The 22,592-nt window shown below is 46.7% G+C and overlaps 1 protein-coding gene across 1 annotated transcript in view; it reads left to right on the top strand.

Moving 5' to 3' along the window:
• Positions 1-22,592, top strand: part of LOC123516064 (Ig-like and fibronectin type-III domain-containing protein 1) — a 402,917-nt gene that overhangs the window by 357,087 nt on the left and 23,238 nt on the right. The window contains 16 exon segments of the mRNA XM_045275103.1: positions 2,788-2,898; positions 4,538-4,753; positions 5,206-5,367; positions 5,687-5,822; positions 6,167-6,260; positions 6,805-7,022; positions 8,459-8,662; positions 11,623-11,832; positions 12,543-12,793; positions 12,796-13,029; positions 13,556-13,731; positions 15,316-15,584; positions 15,704-15,914; positions 17,708-17,830; positions 18,988-19,111; positions 19,283-19,458. Of these exon segments, the coding sequence (XP_045131038.1) occupies positions 2,788-2,898; positions 4,538-4,753; positions 5,206-5,367; positions 5,687-5,822; positions 6,167-6,260; positions 6,805-7,022; positions 8,459-8,662; positions 11,623-11,832; positions 12,543-12,793; positions 12,796-13,029; positions 13,556-13,731; positions 15,316-15,584; positions 15,704-15,914; positions 17,708-17,830; positions 18,988-19,111; positions 19,283-19,458 (2,915 nt within the window).

Here is a 22,592-nt window from a genome sequence, read left to right as displayed (position 1 = left end):
GCGGCTTGCTACCGTGGACACCGAGCAAACACAACTCAAAGAGTGGGCCCTTTGCGGAGTCAACAGTGAGTGGCAGAACGCAGTGAAATATGCCATCATAATGAGACGAAAAGTCTCCGGGTGGCGCTGCAGATTAGGTGGAATCAGCACCCCAAAAGGCAGCAATTGGGAAAGTAAACCTCGTAGGCCAGAGTCCAGGCAGGGAGCGGAAAAGTAATCCTGCCTCTGTTTGGATGCAGGCCGCGCGAAAACTTTCCGAGTAGGGCGCGGATATTTTGACGCATTCACTTTTGCTTGAGAGAGAGAGAGAGAGAGAGAGAGAGAGAGAGAGAGAGAGAGAGAGAGAGAGAGAGAGAGAGAGAGACTAAGTATTAAGAGAGAAAAAAATGGCGCGTCTGTTGTGTGCATCTGTGGGTCAGAGGGAAGTGGAATCCCTGGAGAGTGTGACGCCAACATACTGAAACATTCGGTGCGCTGCTCGAGCGGCTCAGGCGGCCAGTAAAAGGGTGGGTGTTCTCTGTCGTTACAATATTACGAGGGATTCGCCAACATGCATATATAGTTTTAAAAGCGGTATTTTCCTAGAACACTGTGGAATTACCGCGCCAGAAATGCGTTTATTAAAGACTGCAGCATAACATTTCGCGTCCCGTATGCATATAGCGGCGGTGGTGGTGTGTGGTGGTGGCGGTTGTGAAAGAGAAAATGATAGAATAGACAGAAGAATATGAAGAAAAGACGGAGGAGGACGAAGAGAAAACACACAGTAAGAGGAGACAGAGAACGAGTCATCTCACGGATTTAAGTAACCAGAACAGTAATATAAATGGAGGAACACATCAAGGGAAGTTGAATTTCTCCTCCTCCTCCTCCTCCTCCTCCTCCTCTTTCCACTTTCTTCCTTCGTCCTCCAGCTCCTTTGAATTTGTCTCATATTTGATCCAAAGCGTTACACGTCCCAAGAGTCCCTTGCTTCGCCTCGCATCGCGCTGCTTCTCTCCATCCCGCCTTGCCTCTCCCCGTCTTGCCCGCTCCGCCCCACCCTGCCCCGCTGTCTCCCTTTAACTGCGGCGTCCGTCACTGTCGAAGGAAATGTCTGCGTCGTTTCAGACTCCTGCCTTTGCCTCTCTGTTCCTGAGGGGCAATTCCGTTAATGTGGTTTTCGATGATTCAGAGTGTTACGGCGCCGCGGGAAGAAGGCAGAGAGTGATGGCAAGAGCGACAGGAAATGAGAGTAGAGGGAGAGTTGGGAGGAAGATGGAAGGTGTCAGGTGATGAAGTGCTAGTAACTGAAGGGAAGATGTTTGTGATTGGTGAAAATTATGTTCGTGTGTGTGTGTGTGTGTGTGTGTGTGTGTGTGTGTGTGTGTGTGTGTGTGTGTGTGTGTGTGTGTGTGTTATCGCTGTGCTCTTTAAATTTAAAGGAGACGAATATAAACTGCTGATTTTCAATTTAGGTCATATATTCCAAGTTTCCTGAAGGTGTTAGTGACGTGGTGTTGTCATCCTGAAGGTGGTGGTGAGAGTGGTGCTGTTATCCTGAGGGTGACGTCAGTGATGCTATCCTTTTTGTTTGTTGTTTTCTTTTTTCGTGTGTTAGTTTGTCCCTCTCATCCAGCCAGACCTGTCTATTTGCATTCTTTCTCATGTTTGACTTTTGTTGACTGGGATTTTTCCTTCATGTTTCCTTTTCTACTTCCTAGATTAAGTAGTGATGGTGATGACGAGATACTGATAGTGATGATGATAATGAAATCGATAATGATAAGGTAATACCAGCATTCTTAGTAGTAGTAGCAATAGCATGGTAATGATATCTATCACTACCACCACCATCACTATCATCATTAGTCTCCTTCACCCCCCCACACTACAGCACACTGAGTGATCCCGTCCACTGTTCACCTTTATTTGCCAGCGGGCCTCGCGCTGCTCGCCGTGCCCCTCGTGGAGGGTGGGTGGCAGGGCGGAGGATCGGCGTGGGAAGACTGGCTGCCCGTGGCTCCTCGAGTTCCGCTCCCCGGATTAAATGGAGAAGCGAGTTAGCAGGAGAGCCCTCGAGGGACTCGGAGGAATTGCTAATGTGTGATTCAAATTTAGATCCAGTGCCCCGCCGACAAGAGCTGGCCGCCTCTTGGAAAGTTCAGCCGCGTGTCAGACTGATCTGGTGCGTCGCTTAGGGCGGCCACCTAGGCTGGGATGTGCAAGGGAAAAGTAGCGGACGGAGCTGCTGACCTGCTTGCTCCTGCTACTGATGCTGCTGCTGCTGCTGCTGCTGCTGCTGCCAGAGTTGCTCTGCGTGATGGTTGACTTTTACCCTTTTTTCGGTAAAAAGTTTTTCCTCGGGAGAGGTTAGCCAGGATGCGCAGCCTTCCACAGAACGCGGCCAAGTTTTATTACTCCAGGAACTGTGTTCACGATAGACACACTACTTCCCGTGCTGCTGAGGAGCACCACAACACGCCACCAACAGTTGGAGCTACCGGGCTTTCCTTCCAATTTTTCCTTGTTCAAATTTTTCTTTCTCCTATACCACGAACTTAAAACTGTCACCTCAAAATATGATGATGACAAAACGCAAACAATGATGAAATGTAATGAACTAAATTTGTTAACCACCACCACAACTGACTTAACACCACCACAACCCTTACTAATCCCCCCAACACAAACCCTCACCACCACCACCACCACCATCACCACCACCATCACCACCATCACCATCACCACCACCATCACCACCAAACATCAACATGCAAGTATCATGTGGCTCGCTCTTCCCAGCAGGGGGTGACGTGTGGGTGCTGGTGATCAAGAATGCCAGGGTGTCGGACGCGGGGATCTACGTGTGCGAGATCAACACCAACCCGTCCCTCACCTCCATCTACGTCGTCAGTGGTAAGTCCTCCTCGCATTTCTCATTTACAACGGTGACAGGGACGACAGGGTATTCTCTGTTTATTTTTTTTCGGTAGTTAAATAGTTAGTGTAGTTAGTGTAAATTAGATCAATGTAGTTTAGTTCTATAGCATTGTGGGAGAAGGGAGGGAAGACATTAGGGGAATAAGAGAAGAGAAAGGAAAGAAGAGCAAAAAGTAAATGTAAATGAAGTTAAGACACTAGTGTGTGTGTGTGTGTGTGTGTGTGTGTGTGTGTGTGTGTGTGTGTGTGTGTGTGTGTAATTCACCTCGGTCGCCTGATGGTCACCCAGCCAGTCTTCCCCATTACGGAGCGACCTCAGAGCTCATAGACCGATCTTCGGGGTAGGACTGAGACCACAACACACTCCACACACCGGGAATGCGAGGCCATAACCCCTCGAGTTACATCCCGTACCTATTTACTGCCAAGTGAACAGGGGCTACACATTAAGAGGCTTTCCCATTTGCCTTGCCGCGCCGGGACTCGAACCCGGGCCTCTCGATTGTGAGTCGAGCGTGCTAACCACTACACTACGCGGTGTTATTTTTTTTTTATGTGTATGTGTATGTGTGTGTGAGCTCGTCATATGTAGCTCTCTGAATTATTTAAGCATAGAGAGTTGATCATTCCTCATGGGGGAAGTGTGCATGTTGAGGGAAATTATTCACGAGCAGTAACAGGAGGTGTGGTTCTCCTCCCCTGTACGTATTGTCGCCCTCCCGCCCAGCATGCTACTGGCCACCTCCAGTCACGTAACGCTACACTAATTCAAGAAAAAATAAGTGAAATAAAGTGTAGTAATAAAATAATAAGGAAAGAGTGTAAGATTTCCTCAGTACTTTTTTGTGGTTTTCAATTGGCAGTAAAACAAGTACATAGATCTAGAATTGTTACTCAGCCTTTGGGCATTATGAGTTTTGAAAAAGTGAAAAGAAAGAACTGGAAAGGTGAAGAAATAAAAGACTAAACAGTATTTCTTAAAATCTTGGAACTCCCTGCGGTCTCTCCTGGCGGTACTCTTGTGGTGGCGGAGGACGTCCTACGTTTTTTTCTTCTCAGTGGCGGTGAAAGCCTCACGGACCCTGAAAACACGCTCCTGCTAGCATAAAAGTAACTCCGGAAGAAGTTCTGACGGTTCGACTTTTTGTGTATGTGTGTGTGTGTGGGTGGGATGGAGGCTGTGTGGGTGTGGTTGGGTGGGTGTGGGCGTTTAGTTATCAGTTCTCTCTAGGTAACAGCTTTAACCTTTTTTTTTTTTTTTTACTTATTGTCGAGCTTTATTAATCTTTAATATTATTTACATTGCTCTCCATATTTGTCCCTCACTTTCTTTATTTTACTCTTTTAACGACCCTACAATTCTTAAAGGTTTAACCAATTAATAATCTTCATTACTTTTAACAGGCTATAGTGGAAGTAGTTACAATTATAGAGATAGTCTGCACTACCAATAGGGAATGAGAACATCTATGAGAACCCGAGTAGTCACCTCTGTCGCTTTTGAAAATACACATAGTGAAAGAAGCATGACTTTTAAAGAAATACAAGTCAAAGTCCTCCTTTACTCATCATTTTGTACTTCTTCATTCCCTCGCACATCATTCCTCTCCGACAGTGACCTCTCATCCCTTCACAGTCACCACGGCCAACGCCTCAGCGACGCAGGTGGCGCTCCGTTCGACGCACAACTACACTGACTGCTGCGTCCAGAACAACGTCAGCCCGCAGTGCCTTGGCTTCTGCGCCATCCACAACATCTTGGAGGGCAAAACCGGCATCGAGCCAGAGGCATGCGAGACCTACTTCCCCTTCATCGTCAAGTGTATGGCAGGTGAGTGGTAGAGGCGGCGTGTAGTTTGTGTTTGTATGGTTTGCGTCTCATTTTCCTCTAAATTTCTAAAAATACACCTGGTAAGCTCTTGTTTTCTGGTTTGATCTTGAATTCCTCTACACAGTTATTTTTTGTGCTTCCCCGTCCCGTAATACGAGGGTTAGGTCATCATTAAGGCGTCAGGTTCTGTATCAGTAATGTTAAGGAAAGTGGGTTACGTCAGATCACTTACCAAAACTGGAAATAGCTTCAAAGGAAAGCAGTCCTCGAAACTCCCTGCTGATAGTCAAACACCGAGATGAGATTTTTTACCACTTAAGAAAACTAATTAACCTTTCCTTTCTCTCCTTCCTAAAATAATCGAATTGATTTTTTCTTTCTCCATCATCCACCTCCATCTTCCCTTGCTCCTCCTGCTGTTGCTGTGGCTGTATGTTCCCTCGGGGTGCCAGACATGAGGAACCACGTGCCCTGCTGTGACAGACAAGGCGTCCCGGACATCTGCCAGGACCTGTGCCGCGGAGAGTACACCATGCAGGAGGACAGGATACAGTCACACTTCTCCTGCACATCCTACACCGAGGCAACGCTCATGTGTATCTCAGAGGGCATAGGTGAGTGGCTGTGCTGCTGCAGGTGACGCGGAGAGACGTAATAACACTGTCTCTTCGTTATTGGAGCATACAGGGATGGAGGAGGAAGAGGTGGGAAGGTTGTTTTAACTGGAGGGGGGAAAGATGAGTTGTTGTATTTACAGAATGGGCAAATATTCCATAAAAGAAAATGAATGAATGAAAGAATTGACTTTCTGCATGTAGGAGCATATTTGTTCAGAGAGAGAAAGAGAGAGAGGGGGGGTGGGAGGGGGATAAGGCAAAGAGGGGTTTAATATACATGGTGTCACTCATGAATGTAAACTTTGTCTTGGGGCAGAAATCATCCCGTCAGCACCAGGTTCCCCCAGCGTGGAGGTGCTGGGCCCCAACTCCATCCAGGTGAGGTGGGAGCCGCCTCCACCAGGCAGCCCAGAGCCCGAACACTACCTCATCCAGTACACCACTATCACCAGGTGAGAGAGAGAGAGAGAGAGGGGGGGAAGGAAGACAGGGGGTTGGAAGCACGTGTTTTACCTAATGATAGCCTTAATTAACAGTCAAGTGGACAGCGCCAAACTGTTGCTCTGTCAGGTGTGTCGCATAAGAAGTGATTGCAGAGTTGCTTAATTGAATGGATAATGAATTGATGATATTGGCTGAGTGACGATGAACGTAGCAGTGCCACCGTCAAGGCACTCCATTGCGTCCCTGCGTGTTTGCCTCACTTGACTTTTGGTGTAGTCTAATATTGTTTTTGTTCCATCCATCTGCCTCACCTCTCCCTGACCTGTTCCTCCACGTGCTCTGTCTCTCGCAGGTTCGATCCTCCCGTGGACGTGATGGGCAACGTCACGAACACCACAGATGACAGCGACGACCAGCTCCCTCAGCCCAAGCGGGTGACTCTCAAGGTGAGCTGATGTCTTTTCTTTACGCTCCTTCACACAACGCATTTTTTTTTTTTTTTTTTTAATATGGTTACTGGCCAAGGATAAGAAAATAGCTAGAAAAAAAGAGATCGCAGTCCTAAAAGAAAGATCAGGAGAACCTTCTAACATTGTATAAATAGTGTATTAATACCTCCTGTGAGAGTTCAAATCATAGGAAGAAGAAAATACAGAGACAGGCAGGAACCTCCAGTGTTTGCCAGAGTATTGCAACACAGCTTTTAAAAATTATTGGAAAGGAACTTACTCTCAACTTTTTTTTTATTTCTTTTAAACACAAGCACAAAAGAAAAAAACGTCGTTCCTGGAGGGCTTCCATCTCCCCTTCACGCGCGTTCCTTCCTTTTATCGCCATGCACGGTATTTATTTATTTCCCTCCAGAGATTTTTCTCCTTTCAAAAGTGTCAGCGCCAAGCCCCATTCGTAAAGAAAAAGAAAAATATCTTCCTGACGGCTTTTCCACACCCCTGCCTCACCCGACTCCGTTCTTCCCTCCCCAACCTGCAGGTGGCGGCAACACAGACAGAGGCCATGGTCAGCACCCTCACGCCCATGACCTGGTACGAGGTGTCTGTAGTGTCCGAGAACGTGCACGGCACCTCCCTGCCCAGCTACAGCCTGCGAGTGCTGACCCACGCGCGCCAGGCCAACAAGACCGCAGTGGTGCACCCTGAGCTGCCCGACGTGGTGGGGTGCTGCTCCGACAAGGGCGTCAAGCATTACAGGTGAGGTGCTGGTGCAGGGAAAGGAGAAGGAGGGGAGAGATGGGAGAACGTGAGGATTGTTAGGAGATGAAATAGGAAGATAGGATAGCAAAAGTAATAAAGTAGTAAAAATAGTAGCAGTAGTAGTGGTAGCAGTAGCAGCAGTAGTAGCAGTAGTAGTAGTAGTAGTAACAGTAATAGTAGCAGCAATCTCAGCAGCAGCACAGAGATAATATGAGAGGAAAGAGAAGCAGCGACGATGATAATAGCAACTTGAGTGACATTGATAACAGCCTTTAGTAGTTGCAATAAGAGTCAACAAGAAAAAACTAATACAAGCAGCAAAGAAAGTGATCGATCAAGTATATAAATTACCCCGATGACGACTACAGCTGGTGGTGACCTTGATGGGAACAGTAGGCCAGCGTGTGCCATGTGCCAGATGACCGTGACAGCGGCGGGGCGTAGCAAACATTTCTCTTGCCCCTGTCCTGAATCCTATAAACTGACTCTCCATCTAGACTCATCTTTCTGTAAGTGCTCCTTGTTTTGGGGGCTGAAAGGGCTCGGCCACCTATAGGCTTCACTGTTCCCTCCGTCGTCGTCTGCACCGCCGCCTTCACCTTCCTAGATGAAAGAAAATTTGGGTTAATTAGAGTGACACAAGCAGAAGCCCAAGGGAATGTGTTATGTTATGAGGCACGAGCACTCACGCATTCATAGTCGTACTTGTTAACACACACACACACACACACACACACACACACACACACACACACACACACACACACACACACATGTTGCTAGTCCAAACAGGAAAAAATAATAACGTGCACCTCCAGGGGATACAAAGACGTCATTAAGCTGAACACCAGAACAAAGAACTACCACCACCACTTCAACCGCCTCGCCCTCACACCCTCACCCGTGACCCTCCCAGCGCCTCACGACGACGACGACTCATTTTCATCCTCACTTGACCTGGAGTTCAGCCCTTAAACTTTCCTCTTGTTTCGTTCGCCCAGAATTGAACGAGCATCAAGAACACTCAAGCTTCATCGTGCTGCCGCCGGCGACCCCCTCAGTGCGGCGGTTCCCTGAAGTGGTCTGCGTTTAGAAGTGGGGTGAGGAGGGTCGCGGAGGAGAGTTGGTGGGGTGTAAGGGGGAAGAATAGAGTTGTCCTGATCGGATGAAAGCTGTTGACTCTCCTGATTCTCCCACGAGTGGTCTCCTTTCACGATTGTTTAATCATTCTTTTGATGTCTCATCCACTTCCATGAAAATTCCTCGAACTTGCATCTCTTTGATAGGTGAAATTATACCTTGCTGCTGCTGCTGCTGCTGCTGCATTTCTTCCTGATATTGTTCCTACTTTCCTTTCCTTCGATGTGATAATTTACCCGGTGTGTCTTGAGGGGACGTGTGGTGATGTGTGCTATGTCTGGTATCTGTTGCAGGTGCCTGAGGAACGTGTGCGACCCCAGCAACAGGTACATCAATGAGCCGGACATGATCGTGTGCGCACCCTGGGCCACTGAGGCGTTCTCCTGCCTGGCCAACGACATGGACCACTCTGACTGCTGCCGCGAGAGAGGCCTGCCGCCTCTTTGCGTGGAACTCTGCTCCGGGAACGTCACCAAGATCGATTACAAGTATTTCAGGTAAAGATAAAAGATTAAATATTTAGACACTTCTATCATGTTGTTTCCGTAGATTTGTCTATATTTTTCTTTATTTCTTAGTGTGCAGATGTTTCAGATATGACAATTGATTCTAAAGTTACCTGTGTGTTATTTGTATGCATTCTTTCTTCTTACGCGTTAGGGAGACAAGGATTAAGAAAGCTCTCTAACGTTACCTTTCCCAAAATAAGAAACTGGGACGAAAAAAAACAAGCGACCTTACAGATTTACTTCCTCAGGTGTCTTGTTGCCTCTCTCTTGAAACAGTAGGGAGGGAGAAACTGAGACAGGGAGAAGGGATGAGAGTTTCAGAATCCCGATGAAAGGGATAAAAGAGTAAACATACCAGTAAAACTTTGCATTTGTAAGGTAAACAATAAGGGTGAGAGTAAGTGGAAAGTTGTGGAGGGAGAATGTGGAAGTGAAGAGGGTTGCAGTTAGTCTCTCTCTCTCTCTCTCTCTCTCTCTCTCTCTCTCTCTCTCTCTCTCTCTCTCTCTCTCTCTCTCTCTCTCTCTCTCTCTCTCTCTCTCTCTCTCTCTCTCTCTCTCTCTCTCTCTCTCTCTCTCTCTCTCTCTCTCTCTCTCTCTCTCTCTCTCTCTCTCTCTCTCTCTCTCTCTCTCTCTCTCTCTCTCTCTCTCTCTCTCTCTCTCTCTCTCTCTCTCTCTCTCTCTCTCTCTCTCTCTCGAACTTGGTCTGTTAATAGTTAGCAGAAAGTCACCATAACAAGATGTAAGTTAAGGTTGAAAATTAACCGGACTGAATGTTCTTGTGATGTGTGTGTCTGTGTGTGTGTGTGTGTGTGTGTGTGTGTGTGTGTGTGTGTGTGTGTGTGTGTGTGTGTGTGTGTGTGTGTGTGTGTGTGAGTGTTACATCATGTCTCGTGTGGTTATTCGCCAGTGAAAAATTAAGCTGAACAGTGCGATTACAACGTTCATTATCTGTGCACCCGGAAGTATTTCAGAGTATTAAGGATTGGTGGAGTTTTTGCGTAATGTTTTGTATCATAAGCTCGTACTGTATTCACTATAAGCCGGGGTGGTAGTGGTAGGAGTAGGATTTCCAGAGAGAGAGAGAGAGAGAGAGAGATCCTACTTTCAGTCCCTCTGCGATCTTCTTCTGTATTTCTTCTCAGTCCATTCCTCCTTTCCCCTTCCTCCACCTTCCTGTCTCTTCCCATCACGACGCCACACAATTCTGACGACTTCTTGCTTGCACCTCCTCCTTGGCGGCAGCGGCAGGGGGACGTGGGAGGGCGGTGGGCGCGAGGATAAAGGTTTGGAGATGGATGCCGGAAAACATTAAGTTGAGCCAATCTAAGTTTAGGAGAAGCCGATGAAGATGAAGTGGTGAAGATGAGTGTGAATTTATTGACTGTGTGCGTGAGGTGTGTGTGTGTGTGTGTGTGTGTGTGTGTGTGTGTGTGTGTGTGTGTGTGTGTGTGTGTGTGTGTGTTGGTGCTTTAGGAGAATACACAAAACAATGACTTTCAACTCTGTAATTGGATAGAAATTGATGTAATAACGGGACCAGAGCCGGAGGGAGTCACGTCAAGGGAATGAGGGATGCGTGGCCGAAGGGAAAATTATCATACATAGTCCTGCCAAATGCTGTCCTTAAAAAATGTATACATCAAGCATTGCAGGAACGTTCTCGTGTTGCAGAACCACTCCAGCCACTGTGCATTTATAGACCACATTCTGAAACATTTTATCGGCGCCCTCGACAGTCAATAGGCTTTAGTTGAAGCGACACGGGTTGTCAGGTGTTTTTGGTGGTTCTTGTGTCAGATAAGCAAGATTTCTACATTATTTACAGGAGAAACACTCTTGAGAACGCGAGTAAGCATCTCTGTGGCCTTTGAAATATCATCACGGTGAGAGAACTAAAGCAGTTCTAATATTGGTCTATGGAAGAATGAGCAGTGCAGTTAATAGGAGACTTAGGTCAGCGTTGGTAAATGGTAATCGTACTGACTTTGCTCCGATACCGAAAGAGAAACATTAAATTAGTATAGTATTATGCATGATTCTCTCTCTCTCTCTCTCTCTCTCTCTCTCTCTCTCTCTCTCTCTCTCTCTCTCTCTCTCTCTCTCTCTCTAATACTACAGAGGAATCGTTTTAATTAACTGTTCTGTGATTTCGTTTTGTGTAAGTAAAGGTTATGGAGCAATCGAGGCTATCATTTCCAGTCGTAACAAAGCGTCATTCTCGTCGAACAATGCACCGATAAATTCAATCTGTCATGTAAGACCAATGCGGTGTGTAGTGTATGTTATCAGGTATCCGCAGTGAGTTGCCACGCATGTCCCCAGCTGTTTAAATGCCCATGAAAGGTTTCCACTTCCTCATCCCTCACGCTTACTCTCTCTTTTTAATTGCTCACCGGACGAATGAAGGTTGTCCCGTCTCTGTCTTCTCTCTTGTCCTGTCTTGTTACATCTCTTTTTTTCGAGCATTTTGGTTTCTATGCTATTGCAGGTTATTTTTATCATAATCTCCCTACATTTGTTAGACCTTTTTCTTGCTAGTGTTTCGTAAGTGATTGTGTGGCGTGGAAATGACCCGCCGCCTCCCTTGTTGTGTCCATAGAAATTATTTTTTTGTATGACTTTGTTTTCATTTGTATTTGTATTTTAACAGCAGCAGCATTATCATTATGATTATCATTATCATCATCATGTTGCCTGATACTCCTATGGTTATACAAAGACTGGCTCTAATTCATACATACATAAAACATATTAACATGCACTCACTTAATAAATGTTTAAACGTGTAACAGCATAATCATCATCATCAGCATCGTCATCATCATCTTTATCATTTTACTGTGGTCTGAATGTCTGCAAAGGACAGTTGTGGCAGTGAAAGAGTTACAGTTGAGTACGGCAGGTACTCGTACACCAGGCTCTGACCCTCGTGCTTTCCGTTGTTCCAGGTGCGTGGACTACTTTAACGAGTACCGCAGCTGCCTCATGAAGGGCTACAACGTGCTGCCGGGGCCGCCAAGAGACGTCGGCGTCAGCAACATCCACCCAAACTTTGTGCTTCTTCACTGGTCGCCGCCTGAGATGCTTGGGGACTCAGTCACCACCTACCACGCCTACTTCAGACCAATTCAGCCCAGCCGCGAGTGCGAGAGCAAGTGGTAAGTGGCAGCCTCGCTGGCTCTTTGCTTTCTGTTTGTCAGGGTAAGTCTTTCCACGAGTTCCTTTTCTGCACTCACCTGCACTCACTTCGTCCGCTTTTCCTTTTAGTTCATGGGAAGTCGCGGCTCGTCTTTGAGTTTTCTCTGATGCGTTGCGGGTTTTTTTCCACCAACGTTACCTCCAAAAAACTTTTCAGGGAAGACTTTTCTCACAGGTCTGAGAATTTTGTAGTTTGGCACAGCCATGAAAGTTTTGTCGCGAAGTAGAGGAGCAGATGAGATACGCAGTACTAACTTATTATATATATATATATATATATATATATATATATATATATATATATATATATATATATATATATATATATATATACACGTGTGTGTGTGTGTGTGTGTGTGTGTGTGTGTGTGTGTGTGTGTGTGTGTGTGTGTGTTCATTTATATATTTATTTTCTTACTCATTTACCCATTTCTTTATATGTCATATTTCTTAACATTTACACTTATTTCAATTTGTGGAAAAATTTTGTCGCATGGAAAATTTGACAATTATTATTCTTTATTAGACACTTTGATAAGCGAATATTAAAAACGGTGAGAGGAAGAACAGCGCAGGTCTTACACATCTTACATTACATAATAACAGTAATTGTCCCTTCCCAACACTCAGCGTGTGAAATATGACTAATGAGAGAGCCTGGCATCCACAGGTTCATCAATAACTTGGAGGTGTCGTACCACGGGGTGTACACGCAGTCCTCGCCCTTCGTGCTGGAGAAGCTTTGTGAAGACACCGAGTACGAGATCTACGTGCAGGCAGTCAACAAACACGGCACTGGAGACCCGTCAGCGCGCGTCCTGTTCCGCACGCCATCAATAGTGCATGAGAGGAAGCTGGAGGATACATCTTACAACGTGACTAACTGCTGCACCAGCGTGCAGATCAGCCCGGGATGCATGCCCTGTGTGACTACAACGCCCGCATGTCCCACGTGAGGATGCTGGCCACCACCTGCTCCGGCGAGCTGCCCATCATCCTGCGTTGTGCCGTAGGAGGCCGCAACCACCAGCCGTGCTGCCAGCGACGGGGCGTCCCTGAGTCCTGCATGAGTCTCTGTGCGGGAACCTTCTCCAGTCAGGCAACACCAGCTGTGTGCATGCCCTACATCGGCAACATTATGATGTGCTTGGAGGAAGGTAAGGCTGTGAAAGGCTTATCGTGGCGCGCTGTTCCTGCTGATGGGCTCAGTGTTGCTGTGATGTTCTGACACCAATTGAGTATTAAGGTTATTTATGATCGCATACAAATGCTTTATATTACAAACTATTGTGATCGACATAAAGGTGAAGTGTGCAGCGTTCTGGATGGTTGCCAGAGCTGGTGCAGTAGTTGCTCTTTACTTAAAACAAAGCCTTTGTTCTGACAGGAGCGAGGCGTTGTACCTAATAGTCTTTCTCTGTAGAGGTTTCCCCTGTATAGCATCAAAGATCCATTGCTGCCCCTTGTGACCATGTCGGTGAATCGTTCAGCGAAGCCATGTCACCTGCATACTTGCTCTTTGTGTCTCAGGGCGTGACTCGCCTTCAGGGAAAGTTTCTTTTATCTGTGATATTTCCACCAGAACTGAAATGTTAAAAGAAATTGTAACACTTACCATTGGTCGTCCAGTACTCGCTGAGACTAGTAGAGAGTGAAGCAATAATGCATATTTGTCCCTGACAGGCGTGGGATACCTGCCAGGCCCCGTGAGGGACCTGAAGGCCACCAAGGTCGCTGACAGGGAGGTGACGCTGGTGTGGCAGCCGCCCGAGAAAGGCTCAAACATCACCCAGTACCAGCTGCACTACCAGAGCGTGGACAAACACTCCGCCGCGCTTGCTGTCTACTCCCTCAACAACGTAAGTCAGCGTCGCTGTCCAGCAAATATTTTCACCCATCAGGACATGTATTTTAGCACGGGAGAAATTAATCAGCCCCTAAAAATTAATTATGCCGCTGACGTTGTATTTAATAGCTGGCGGCAATTATTTTTCATCCTGTAATTAGTGTTTTAATCCCTGGTTGGGAAGTCATCGGCATGTCACCGATAGATTGCGTATGATTCATGGTGATGCATTTTATTGCCGACATTTTAGATTACTTGTTAGAGAGGGAAAATATAGGAAGGGAATTATTTCATCATACGTCACTCAGATCTGTGCACCATCTCACCAACATTGCACCCTCGCCCCTCTTGTTCCTTTCTGAATGGTGCAGTTCCTCTCCTCAAACCTAGTGTCCAAAGAGGGTTTGATCGCAAATCATGACCGGGTAACAGATACGATACGCGACCCCTTCAGGACGGCTACCTTATGACACACGCGGCAATAACACATCTGTAACACTCGGGGCAATACAGTTACGTGGTGTGTACTATATTGGGTGTCACAGCTTAAGGGGAACAGATTATATCCACCAGTTTATCCTTTACTGCCTGCCTCACCTCACTCTCTTATTATTTATCCTCTTTATTGTTATTTTTTGCCTTTGTTTCTTTTCTCTCTCTCTCTCTCTCTCTCTCTCTCTCTCTCTCTCTCTCTCTCTCTCTCCACATATTCAACGCACTCATCATCCTGTTCCCTTCCTATTCCTTCCTTTATCAATATCTCCTTTATTTCTATCCTATCTCATCAGTTTCCATCCGTTGCTCCCCTCCTCTTTCCTCTAAATCGCCCTCCCTTGTCTCCCCTTCCATCTGTACTCGTATTTCCATCGCTTATCCCCTCTCGCACTCTATCCCTCCTTATCCCTCCCACCTCTCCCACCCCCTTGACCGACCTGTGATACGCGCTCATCAAGCCCCTCACCGTCCGGAGGCGTAATTTCATAATCCTCCTTCGGGAAGTGCAACGTATGAGAGATGAAAGCCACACGCTACACCACAGCTTAATCCTCCCGCAAAGCCATGCCCCCCTCACCCCCTCCAGGAAGCCCAGCCATCGTCACCCTCACCTCAGATCTACAGCTTCACCTAAACACGCCAGCACTGGCGAAGCTTTGGCCGCGTCTCGTCACTCCATTGCATTGCCTCAGATCCATCACTCTCAACCCTCGCACGCCAGCCCTAAATCCCACTCCCAAATCTCCGCCATTCCTCCCGCGTCCTCGCCGCTCCGCTGCATCATCCCGACCCGCCAATGTCACTGTCTCCCTCCACACTGCTCGCCCTCGCGCTCGTCCTGCTCCGTGCCTCCCTTTCGTGGGACGCTTTACTCAATATCTCACGTGTCACTCGGATCCAATAACACTCCACTCAGGCTTCCAGAAGCATTCAGTTACACAGATGGATGGATTAGACGGGTATCAAACTCATTCAAGTGCCTCAAACCCAGTGATAAGCCGACACGGCGCTGCGCAATGGACTATTTTTTCCTTTTATTTATTTTTTTATTTTTTTTTTTTTTGCTCATGGCTTTTTACCGTCCTGTGTCTCATCATTGCAGACGATGAACCTGACTGACACCGTGGCCACTGTATCCAACCTCAGGACGGGTAACCTGTACAACTTCTTTGTAATCACCATGAATGAGGCAGGGACCTCGCTGCCCTCCGCCATCCTCACCATCAACGTTACAGAGGAACATGAAGATGAGGGCGGCCTAAATGGTGTATCGTCGGCGCCTCACAGCTTGGTGCTGGACGCCAAGACTGCCACCACCCTCACTATTGTCTGGCAGCCGCCGGAGTTCGCGCATCCCACCGACAGGTTCATGTGAGTACACGTGTCATGCTCTTTTTTTTCTCCTTTTCCTATCTCATTTTCCCGATGAAAGCCATAGCATGCCAAACACGTTGTGAGGGACACCGCTCTCTATTCTCACCACTTCTCAGATATGAACTTCACTTCCGTGCCCTGGGCACTCCCGGCGACCCCGAAAACTACAACATCACCACCACGGCTGCCACGGCAATTCGCCTCGAGAACCTGACGCCCAACACCCAGTATGTCATCTACGTCACTGCCACCACCGATAAAGGGGAGAGCCGCCCCTCAGAGACCTTGCTGGCCTGGACCGACCCCGCCTACCCTGCCTTTGTGGAGGTAAGTCTCGGCACGCCGGCGCGGCGCCACGCTGGCAGCTCATGGGGTTGGTGGGCATAAATGCGAGGCCTTGACACTGGTGCGCTGTGTGGGTGTGATGCTGTGACGCTAATCACCACCTTCGTCGTCTAAATAATAATGATAGTGAAAATCGTTACTATATTAAAGATAAAATCACACATTGACAAGCCCGAGGAAACACACAAGCAAGTAGCAAAAACACAACACGTATTTCAATAGGAATTGAAAGACTAACCAAACTAAAAATGAAACAAGGTAAAAAAAAGAAAAAAAATTAACAATGCCACGGATACCTGATGTGTGTGTGTGTGTGTGTGTGTGTGTGTGTGTGTGTGTGTGTGTGTGTGTGTGTGTGTGTATTAAAGTTAGAGCTGCACAGCTCCCAGCCACCACATGAACATGGAGGACGGCAGAATGGGAGGGAGGGAAAGATTGAGAGAAGGATGACGGAAAAAGGGGAAAAAAACCGAGAGATGAGACGAAGAATCACCGCGATAACATAAAATTATGGAATTTTTCCTAAAATACAAACAAACACACACACACACACACACACACACACACACACACACACACACACACACACACACACACACACACACACACACACATCTGTTATGACTGTATTAGATTTATTATTTATTGTTTTTGTTGTTATTATTATTATTATTATTACTATTATCATTATTGTTATTATTATTATTATTATTATCATTATTATTATTATTATTATTATTATTATTATTATTATTATCATTATTATTATCATTACTATCATTATTGTTAGTATTATCATTATCGTTATTATTATTTTGTTGTTGATGTTATTTGTTGTTATTATAGTCGCGTTCATTATTATAATTCCTCCGAGGCCTTCAGGAACAGAGGGACGAACCAGTGCGCGGCGCACAGCTTGTTCCAATGGATCATAAAATATTTTAATATCAACCAGTAATCCTATTGTCGTATATTGAGAATTCGCACGTTACAGAAAACACACAATTTTCCATGAGCAAATAATGATAGTGATGACAGTGATAATAACGTTGATAACTAACGATGAAAATGATAATGGTGCGCTCATGTGATAGCTAACCTTTCTGTACGTACAAATCCAGCACTCATTAAGTATAGAAACGATAATAATTAAATCCATCCCCACTCATTATGTAGACAGCTCTCACCTCCACTAATCCTACTTGTAAATCCACAAATCCTGCTCGACAACCATGAATTACTTAAACAGTGTAAAAATATTGAGTCTGTATGAAAGACTCGCTATGTTATCCCCACTGTCAACACTTCCTGGCCATGAGTCAGAGGAGAGGAAGGAAGGATAAGTGAAGCAAAACTTTATTCTGTGTTGTGGTAAACTTGGCCTTGTGTTTAATACTTATTGATGTGTTAAAAAGGTTGAGGCTACACAAATAAACAATGCTTGTCGATTATGCAGGTCCCGAACAGGTTTTTTTTACTTTTCGTTTTTTCTCGAAAGTGTCTTTATGCCCCTCTGCATGTCCAGATAGCTTCACCTAATGTAAGTTGACCCAGTATGACGTAACTTTACCCTGTCCAACGTAAATTTCAACTTCCCTATAACGTAATCCAACCCAAATTAAACCTAATTAATCTAACCTACCCAAACTTCACTTCACTTAACCTTATCCTACCCAACCTAACCTAATCTAACCCTTCCTGACCTTACCTAACTTTCCTTCACCCTAAAAATAAAAAGTATCATCCAACCTAACTTAATCTGTTTAATGTCTCAGGCCCCAACAGTCCATCCTATCAACCTTATCGTGGAGGGCGGCAAGATGACTGTTCTGTGTATCGCCATGGGCTCTCCTCCCCCCACTGTGTCCCTCTACATCTCCGGAGTGCTCATTCACCAGGTAAGAAGGAAGCTGAGACGCGCACCTCACTCTGACGGCGCATCATATACAAAGGAGTGAGTGAACGAGTAGGGGTGGTTAAGGGAGTGTGTTAGGGGAGAAAGGGAGAGTTGGTGAGGGAGTGAGTGAGGGAGAAGAACGATGAGTGGCTGAAGGAGAGGGAGAAAGTCAATTGGTAAGTGAATGAGTGACATAAAATGAGGAAATAGGCGATTGAGTTAAACGAGTGAATGAGTGACAGGAGAGTAGCAGGGAATGACGGACAGTGCGAGTGGTTGGTGGGATGGGTGGGTGGGTAGGTGGGTGGGTGGATCTAAGGGACATTTAGCGTCTATATACCAAATGACTCTTTTCAAAGCTGCAAAGAGAAACTCAGAGTAGGCAATTAGCTTGCTGGCATTTGTTATTATGTTTAGTTATTCTCTCTCTCTCTCTCTCTCTCTCTCTCTCTCTCTCTCTCTCTCTCTCTCTCTCTCTCTCTCTCTCTCTCTCTCTCTCTCTCTCTCTCTCTCTCTCTCTCTCTCTCTCTCTCTCTCTCTCTCTCTCTCTCTCTCTCTGCGCCACACAGAGTAGCGACAGTCAGGTTGAGGCATACAGATGAGGAAGCGTGCTGGCCGAGGCCTTGAGAAGCAGCGGGGCAGGAGGGAGGGAAGAATGGATGAAGGAGGGTGGCAGGAGGGAAGGGGCTCCGTCTGAGGAACCGCCACTCACTCGCGGTGTTTATCTTAGTGAGGATGGAAGTGGGTACACAGTGAGATTAAGTGGTACGTAAAGAGCAGGTCGCTCCGGCACAGGCCAGCCTTCAAGAGGGGCGCCGGGATCTGCTGAAGGGAGCTTGAATGAAGGAGGGAGACAGATAGAGTGCAGGGTGGCATGGAAGCAGACAGGCTGGCAGGGCGGCAGGGTGATGGGAGGCATGCTGGCAAGCTATGAAAAATTATAGGATGTCTCTCCTGTTTAATTAGCTTTTTATAATAGTATGTAAGAAAGTAAATTGCTTAATATTTGTTTGTTTCAAGTTAATGTAATTTTTCACAATAATGAGAAGACGCATGATGATGGCCAGTACTTACACTTCCGCGGCGAGCCTGCCTGGTGGCGGCGGCGGCGGCGGCGAGGCGGTGCCCTAGTTTGTCTCACGCTGTAGTTATTTACAGGATGAGACGCGCCACATGGTGACGGTAGTGCAGAACGTGACCAGGGACATGCGGGAGATCTCTTGTTATGCTGACAACGGGTACGGCACGCCCATGCAGGCCTCCCGCACCATCACCATCTCCCGTGAGTACTGCACGGCTGTCTGGGCCTCACGCCACACACTGGTGCCGGCAACGTGGAATTGTCAGCTCACACGCTTACTTTGTTATCAATATGACTATTGTGGATATTTTTACATAGTCTGGAGATACTGGAAGACAATCATCTCATCCAATTCCATCACCCTTTTTCCAGGTCGGCCCCGCATCAAGGCGAGGGAGAGGGTGCCCGTCCCGGAAGGCACGTCTGCCACGCTGGAGTGCGGCGTAGATGCGTGGCCCGAGCCGTCCCTGGTGTGGTGGCAGGACCCCGAGGGCAGGGTGCCGGTCATCCACGGTGGCAACTACGCCATCAAGACTGAGACCAATCAGGTACGTAACAGCACTTCAGCTTCGCACCCTTTATATCTTTTTCTCCTTTTTTTAATTCTTCGAAAGATACCTCTACACCGGCCACCCATCAGAGTGGCATGCCTGTAAACACTACCATGGGTCCCTCTCGCCTCTCGCTCCTCGCCCTTCTCTGCCCTCAAGACCCCGCACGTCACCCAATTACAGAATTTCGCTGCTGCCCGGTCTCGTCTCTGTTATCTATACACATGACATTTACGACGCGCCTCATTCCAGCTATCGTAACATCGCAGTCGTTCCAGGAGTTTCCCAGCTCTTTCTTGTCTTTCTCTGCCTCTCTTCTGTCTCACTTGTTTCCCAGACGCACTGACTTCTGCTCGATCACTCAGTGTAATCCCGCAGAAGCACATTGGAGCAGGCTGGTGAAAGTTGCAATTTGTAATCAACCTAGTGTTCGTTTTCTGTAACTGTGACACACTCGCAGCGTTGTCCTGCCTCCCCTCGCGTCACCGGCGCAGGGCTTTCACTCAGGGTCTTTGTTGTCCCCTCCCACTCACCTTTCCCTTCCCTGAAATTGATAACGAGATTGAAAGAGGGAGAGACGAAAAAAGGAGTAAGAAAACAGAAAGAAGGCAGGATATTTCTCTCTCTCTCTCTCTCTCTCTCTCTCTCTCTCTCTCTCTCTCTCTCTCTCTCTCTCTCTCTCTCTCTCTCTCTCTCTCTCTCTCTCTCTCTCTCTCTCTCTCTCTCTCGAGTCGTATATTCATTCCTGCTAGTGATTTATTTCGTCTTTCCCCCAACAAGTCTTCATCGGATACACCACAATACTACATTTCTCCTCCTCCTCCTCCTCCTCCTCCTCCTCCTCCTCCTCCTCCTCCTCCTCCTCCTCCTCCTCCTCCTCCTCCTCCTCCTCCTCCTATTCTCTGCGACACATCATATCCTCGCCATGAATTACAACGGCTATGTACCTCTTGCCCTCCTCTTCCCCCTTCCCTTCCCCTTCTCTCACCTTGCCTAGCCTCCCTCACCACACAACACTCAACAATTCTTCTAACTCTCCTCCTCCTCCTCCTCCTCCTCCTCCTCCTCCTCCTCCTCCTCCTCCTCCTCCTCCTCATTAATAACACTCGTAAACATTCATCACGTCGCACCTGTCTCACCTTCCTTACGTGAACTAATGACCTGTCCAGCCTACCTTTTGGGGGAATGTGGGCGGAGGAGGGGGTGGCTAGAGTGGTATAGGGTGGAGTCTTACTTAGTTGATGCAGTAGATGGAGTTCTCAAAGTCTTCAGCTACTCTTCCTGGTGCGGACTGTTAGGGGCTCTATAGTAAGTTGTGGTGGGTTCTCTTCTCTTCTCGTTTTCTCTTCCCGTTTTCTTTTTATCGATGAGTGGCTTGTTTTGAGGGGAGCTTGTGTATTTTTTTCTGTTTCGCTCTCTGGAAAGTTTCTTAGTGTGTTGTGGTCTGGCTTGGTTTTGCGTCTCTCTCTCTCTCTCTCTCTCTCTCTCTCTCTCTCTCTCTCTCTCTCTCTCTCTCTCTCTCTCTCTCTCTCTCTCTCTCTCTCTCTCTCTCTCTCTCTCTCTCTCTCTCTCTCTCTCTCTCTCTCTCTCTCTCTCTCTCTCTCTCTCTCTCTCTCTCTCTCTCTCTCTCTCTCTCTCTCTCTCTCTCTCTCTCTCTCTCTCTCTCTCTCTCTCTCTCTCTCTCTCTCTCAAGATAACTTCCATCTTTTACAAGAAATAATTCCAAGCTGGCTTTGGTCGTCGTCACAAAATTAATGCAGATGAAATACTTGCTTCCTGTCGGGTCCCTCGACACACACACACACACACACACACCTGTTCACGTGAGGAGTAGAGAGAGGGGGGGGATGGTGTTTAATTAGCTATTGTTTCTGTTTATTGTCTTCATTTGTGTCTTCGTTAAAACTCTGGCCGATGCTTTATTTGGTGGGTTTCGGTGCTGTTCATGTGTGTCAGGGCGAGTGAGTGCAATTCTATGAAGTTCCCAGGGCTTGTTTGCAGTTTTGTTCGTCTGGTTTGGCAATTATCGTACTCTTTTTTTGTTGACTTTTTTTTGTAGACATCGTTCTTTTTTTCTCATTCGTTCATTCTTCAATATTTTTAGTTTTTTTTTTTTTAAGAATTCGTGTTTTTTTTTTTTTTTGCTTTACTGTCCATTTCTTGCCTTTCGTTTCGTTTTTTTTTATTGATTGATTTATTTTTTTTTTTTTTTTTTGTGGGGGCGGTCAGTTCTGAGGTCAAATAGCGCGTGTTTGTGTCGTTCACGTGGCCGAGGATGAGAAAAATGTTAACGATGAGGTGGAGTACGAAAAATAACCTAATGAATTTATGGAGAATCTGTGGTGCATCTTCTATTTCCGATTGTATGTGTATTTTCCGAATTCTCTTTTACTTTACTCTTATTCTTTCTTTTTTTTCCTTGATCTGCGTTAATTAATCTCTCTCTCTCTCTCTCTCTCTCTCTCTCTCTCTTGTTTTTACCTTGGCATCAGCGTGTCATCTCTCCTCCTCACTCCATCTTCCCTCACCACTCCCTGCTTTCCTTCCCTCTCATCTCCCTCCCCTCTCCCATCCTCTCATCTTCCTTGTCTCGTAACCTTTTCCGTAGATCTACTTATCTTTTTTTTCTTCTTAACCCTTCCTCTTTTCACCTTCCTTCCTTTCCTTTTTACACTTTCTTCCTTTCCTCTTTCTCATCCTTGTTACCTCCTCCCTTCCTCCTTTCCTCCCTCTCCTGTGTCAGTTTCCACCGTGCATATAATGAACCGTCTTAAGTTTCCTGAATCCTGAAAACATCGCGTATTGTTCTTCATTAATCAACTCCTGTTTGTGAGGGAACGAGAGAGAGAGAGAGAGAGAGAGAGAGAGAGAGAGAGAGAGAGAGAGAGAGAGAGTCTGGACAGGATATTAATAGTTTCGTACAATAGGAACAAGAGACAGAGAAAGAGAGAAAACGCAACGTGACATCTCGATTTTCGTTCTCAAACCTGACTGCGCTGCGAGGCGAGGGAAAAACACGCTACACACGCCATCAGTCAGGAACAAAGGCTCTCGTCGATGTAAATGTTTCCTTGTTGAGTGTCGAGGGTCCTGGTGGCTGCCTCAAGAGTCCCACAGCACATGAAAAAATC

The sequence above is a fragment of the Portunus trituberculatus genome, chromosome 40 (assembly GCF_017591435.1).
Source record: "Portunus trituberculatus isolate SZX2019 chromosome 40, ASM1759143v1, whole genome shotgun sequence".
Classification (NCBI taxonomy): Eukaryota; Metazoa; Arthropoda; class Malacostraca; order Decapoda; family Portunidae; genus Portunus; species Portunus trituberculatus.
Note: the sequence above shows the minus strand (reverse complement) of the source record. Positions and strands in the feature narration are given on the sequence as shown.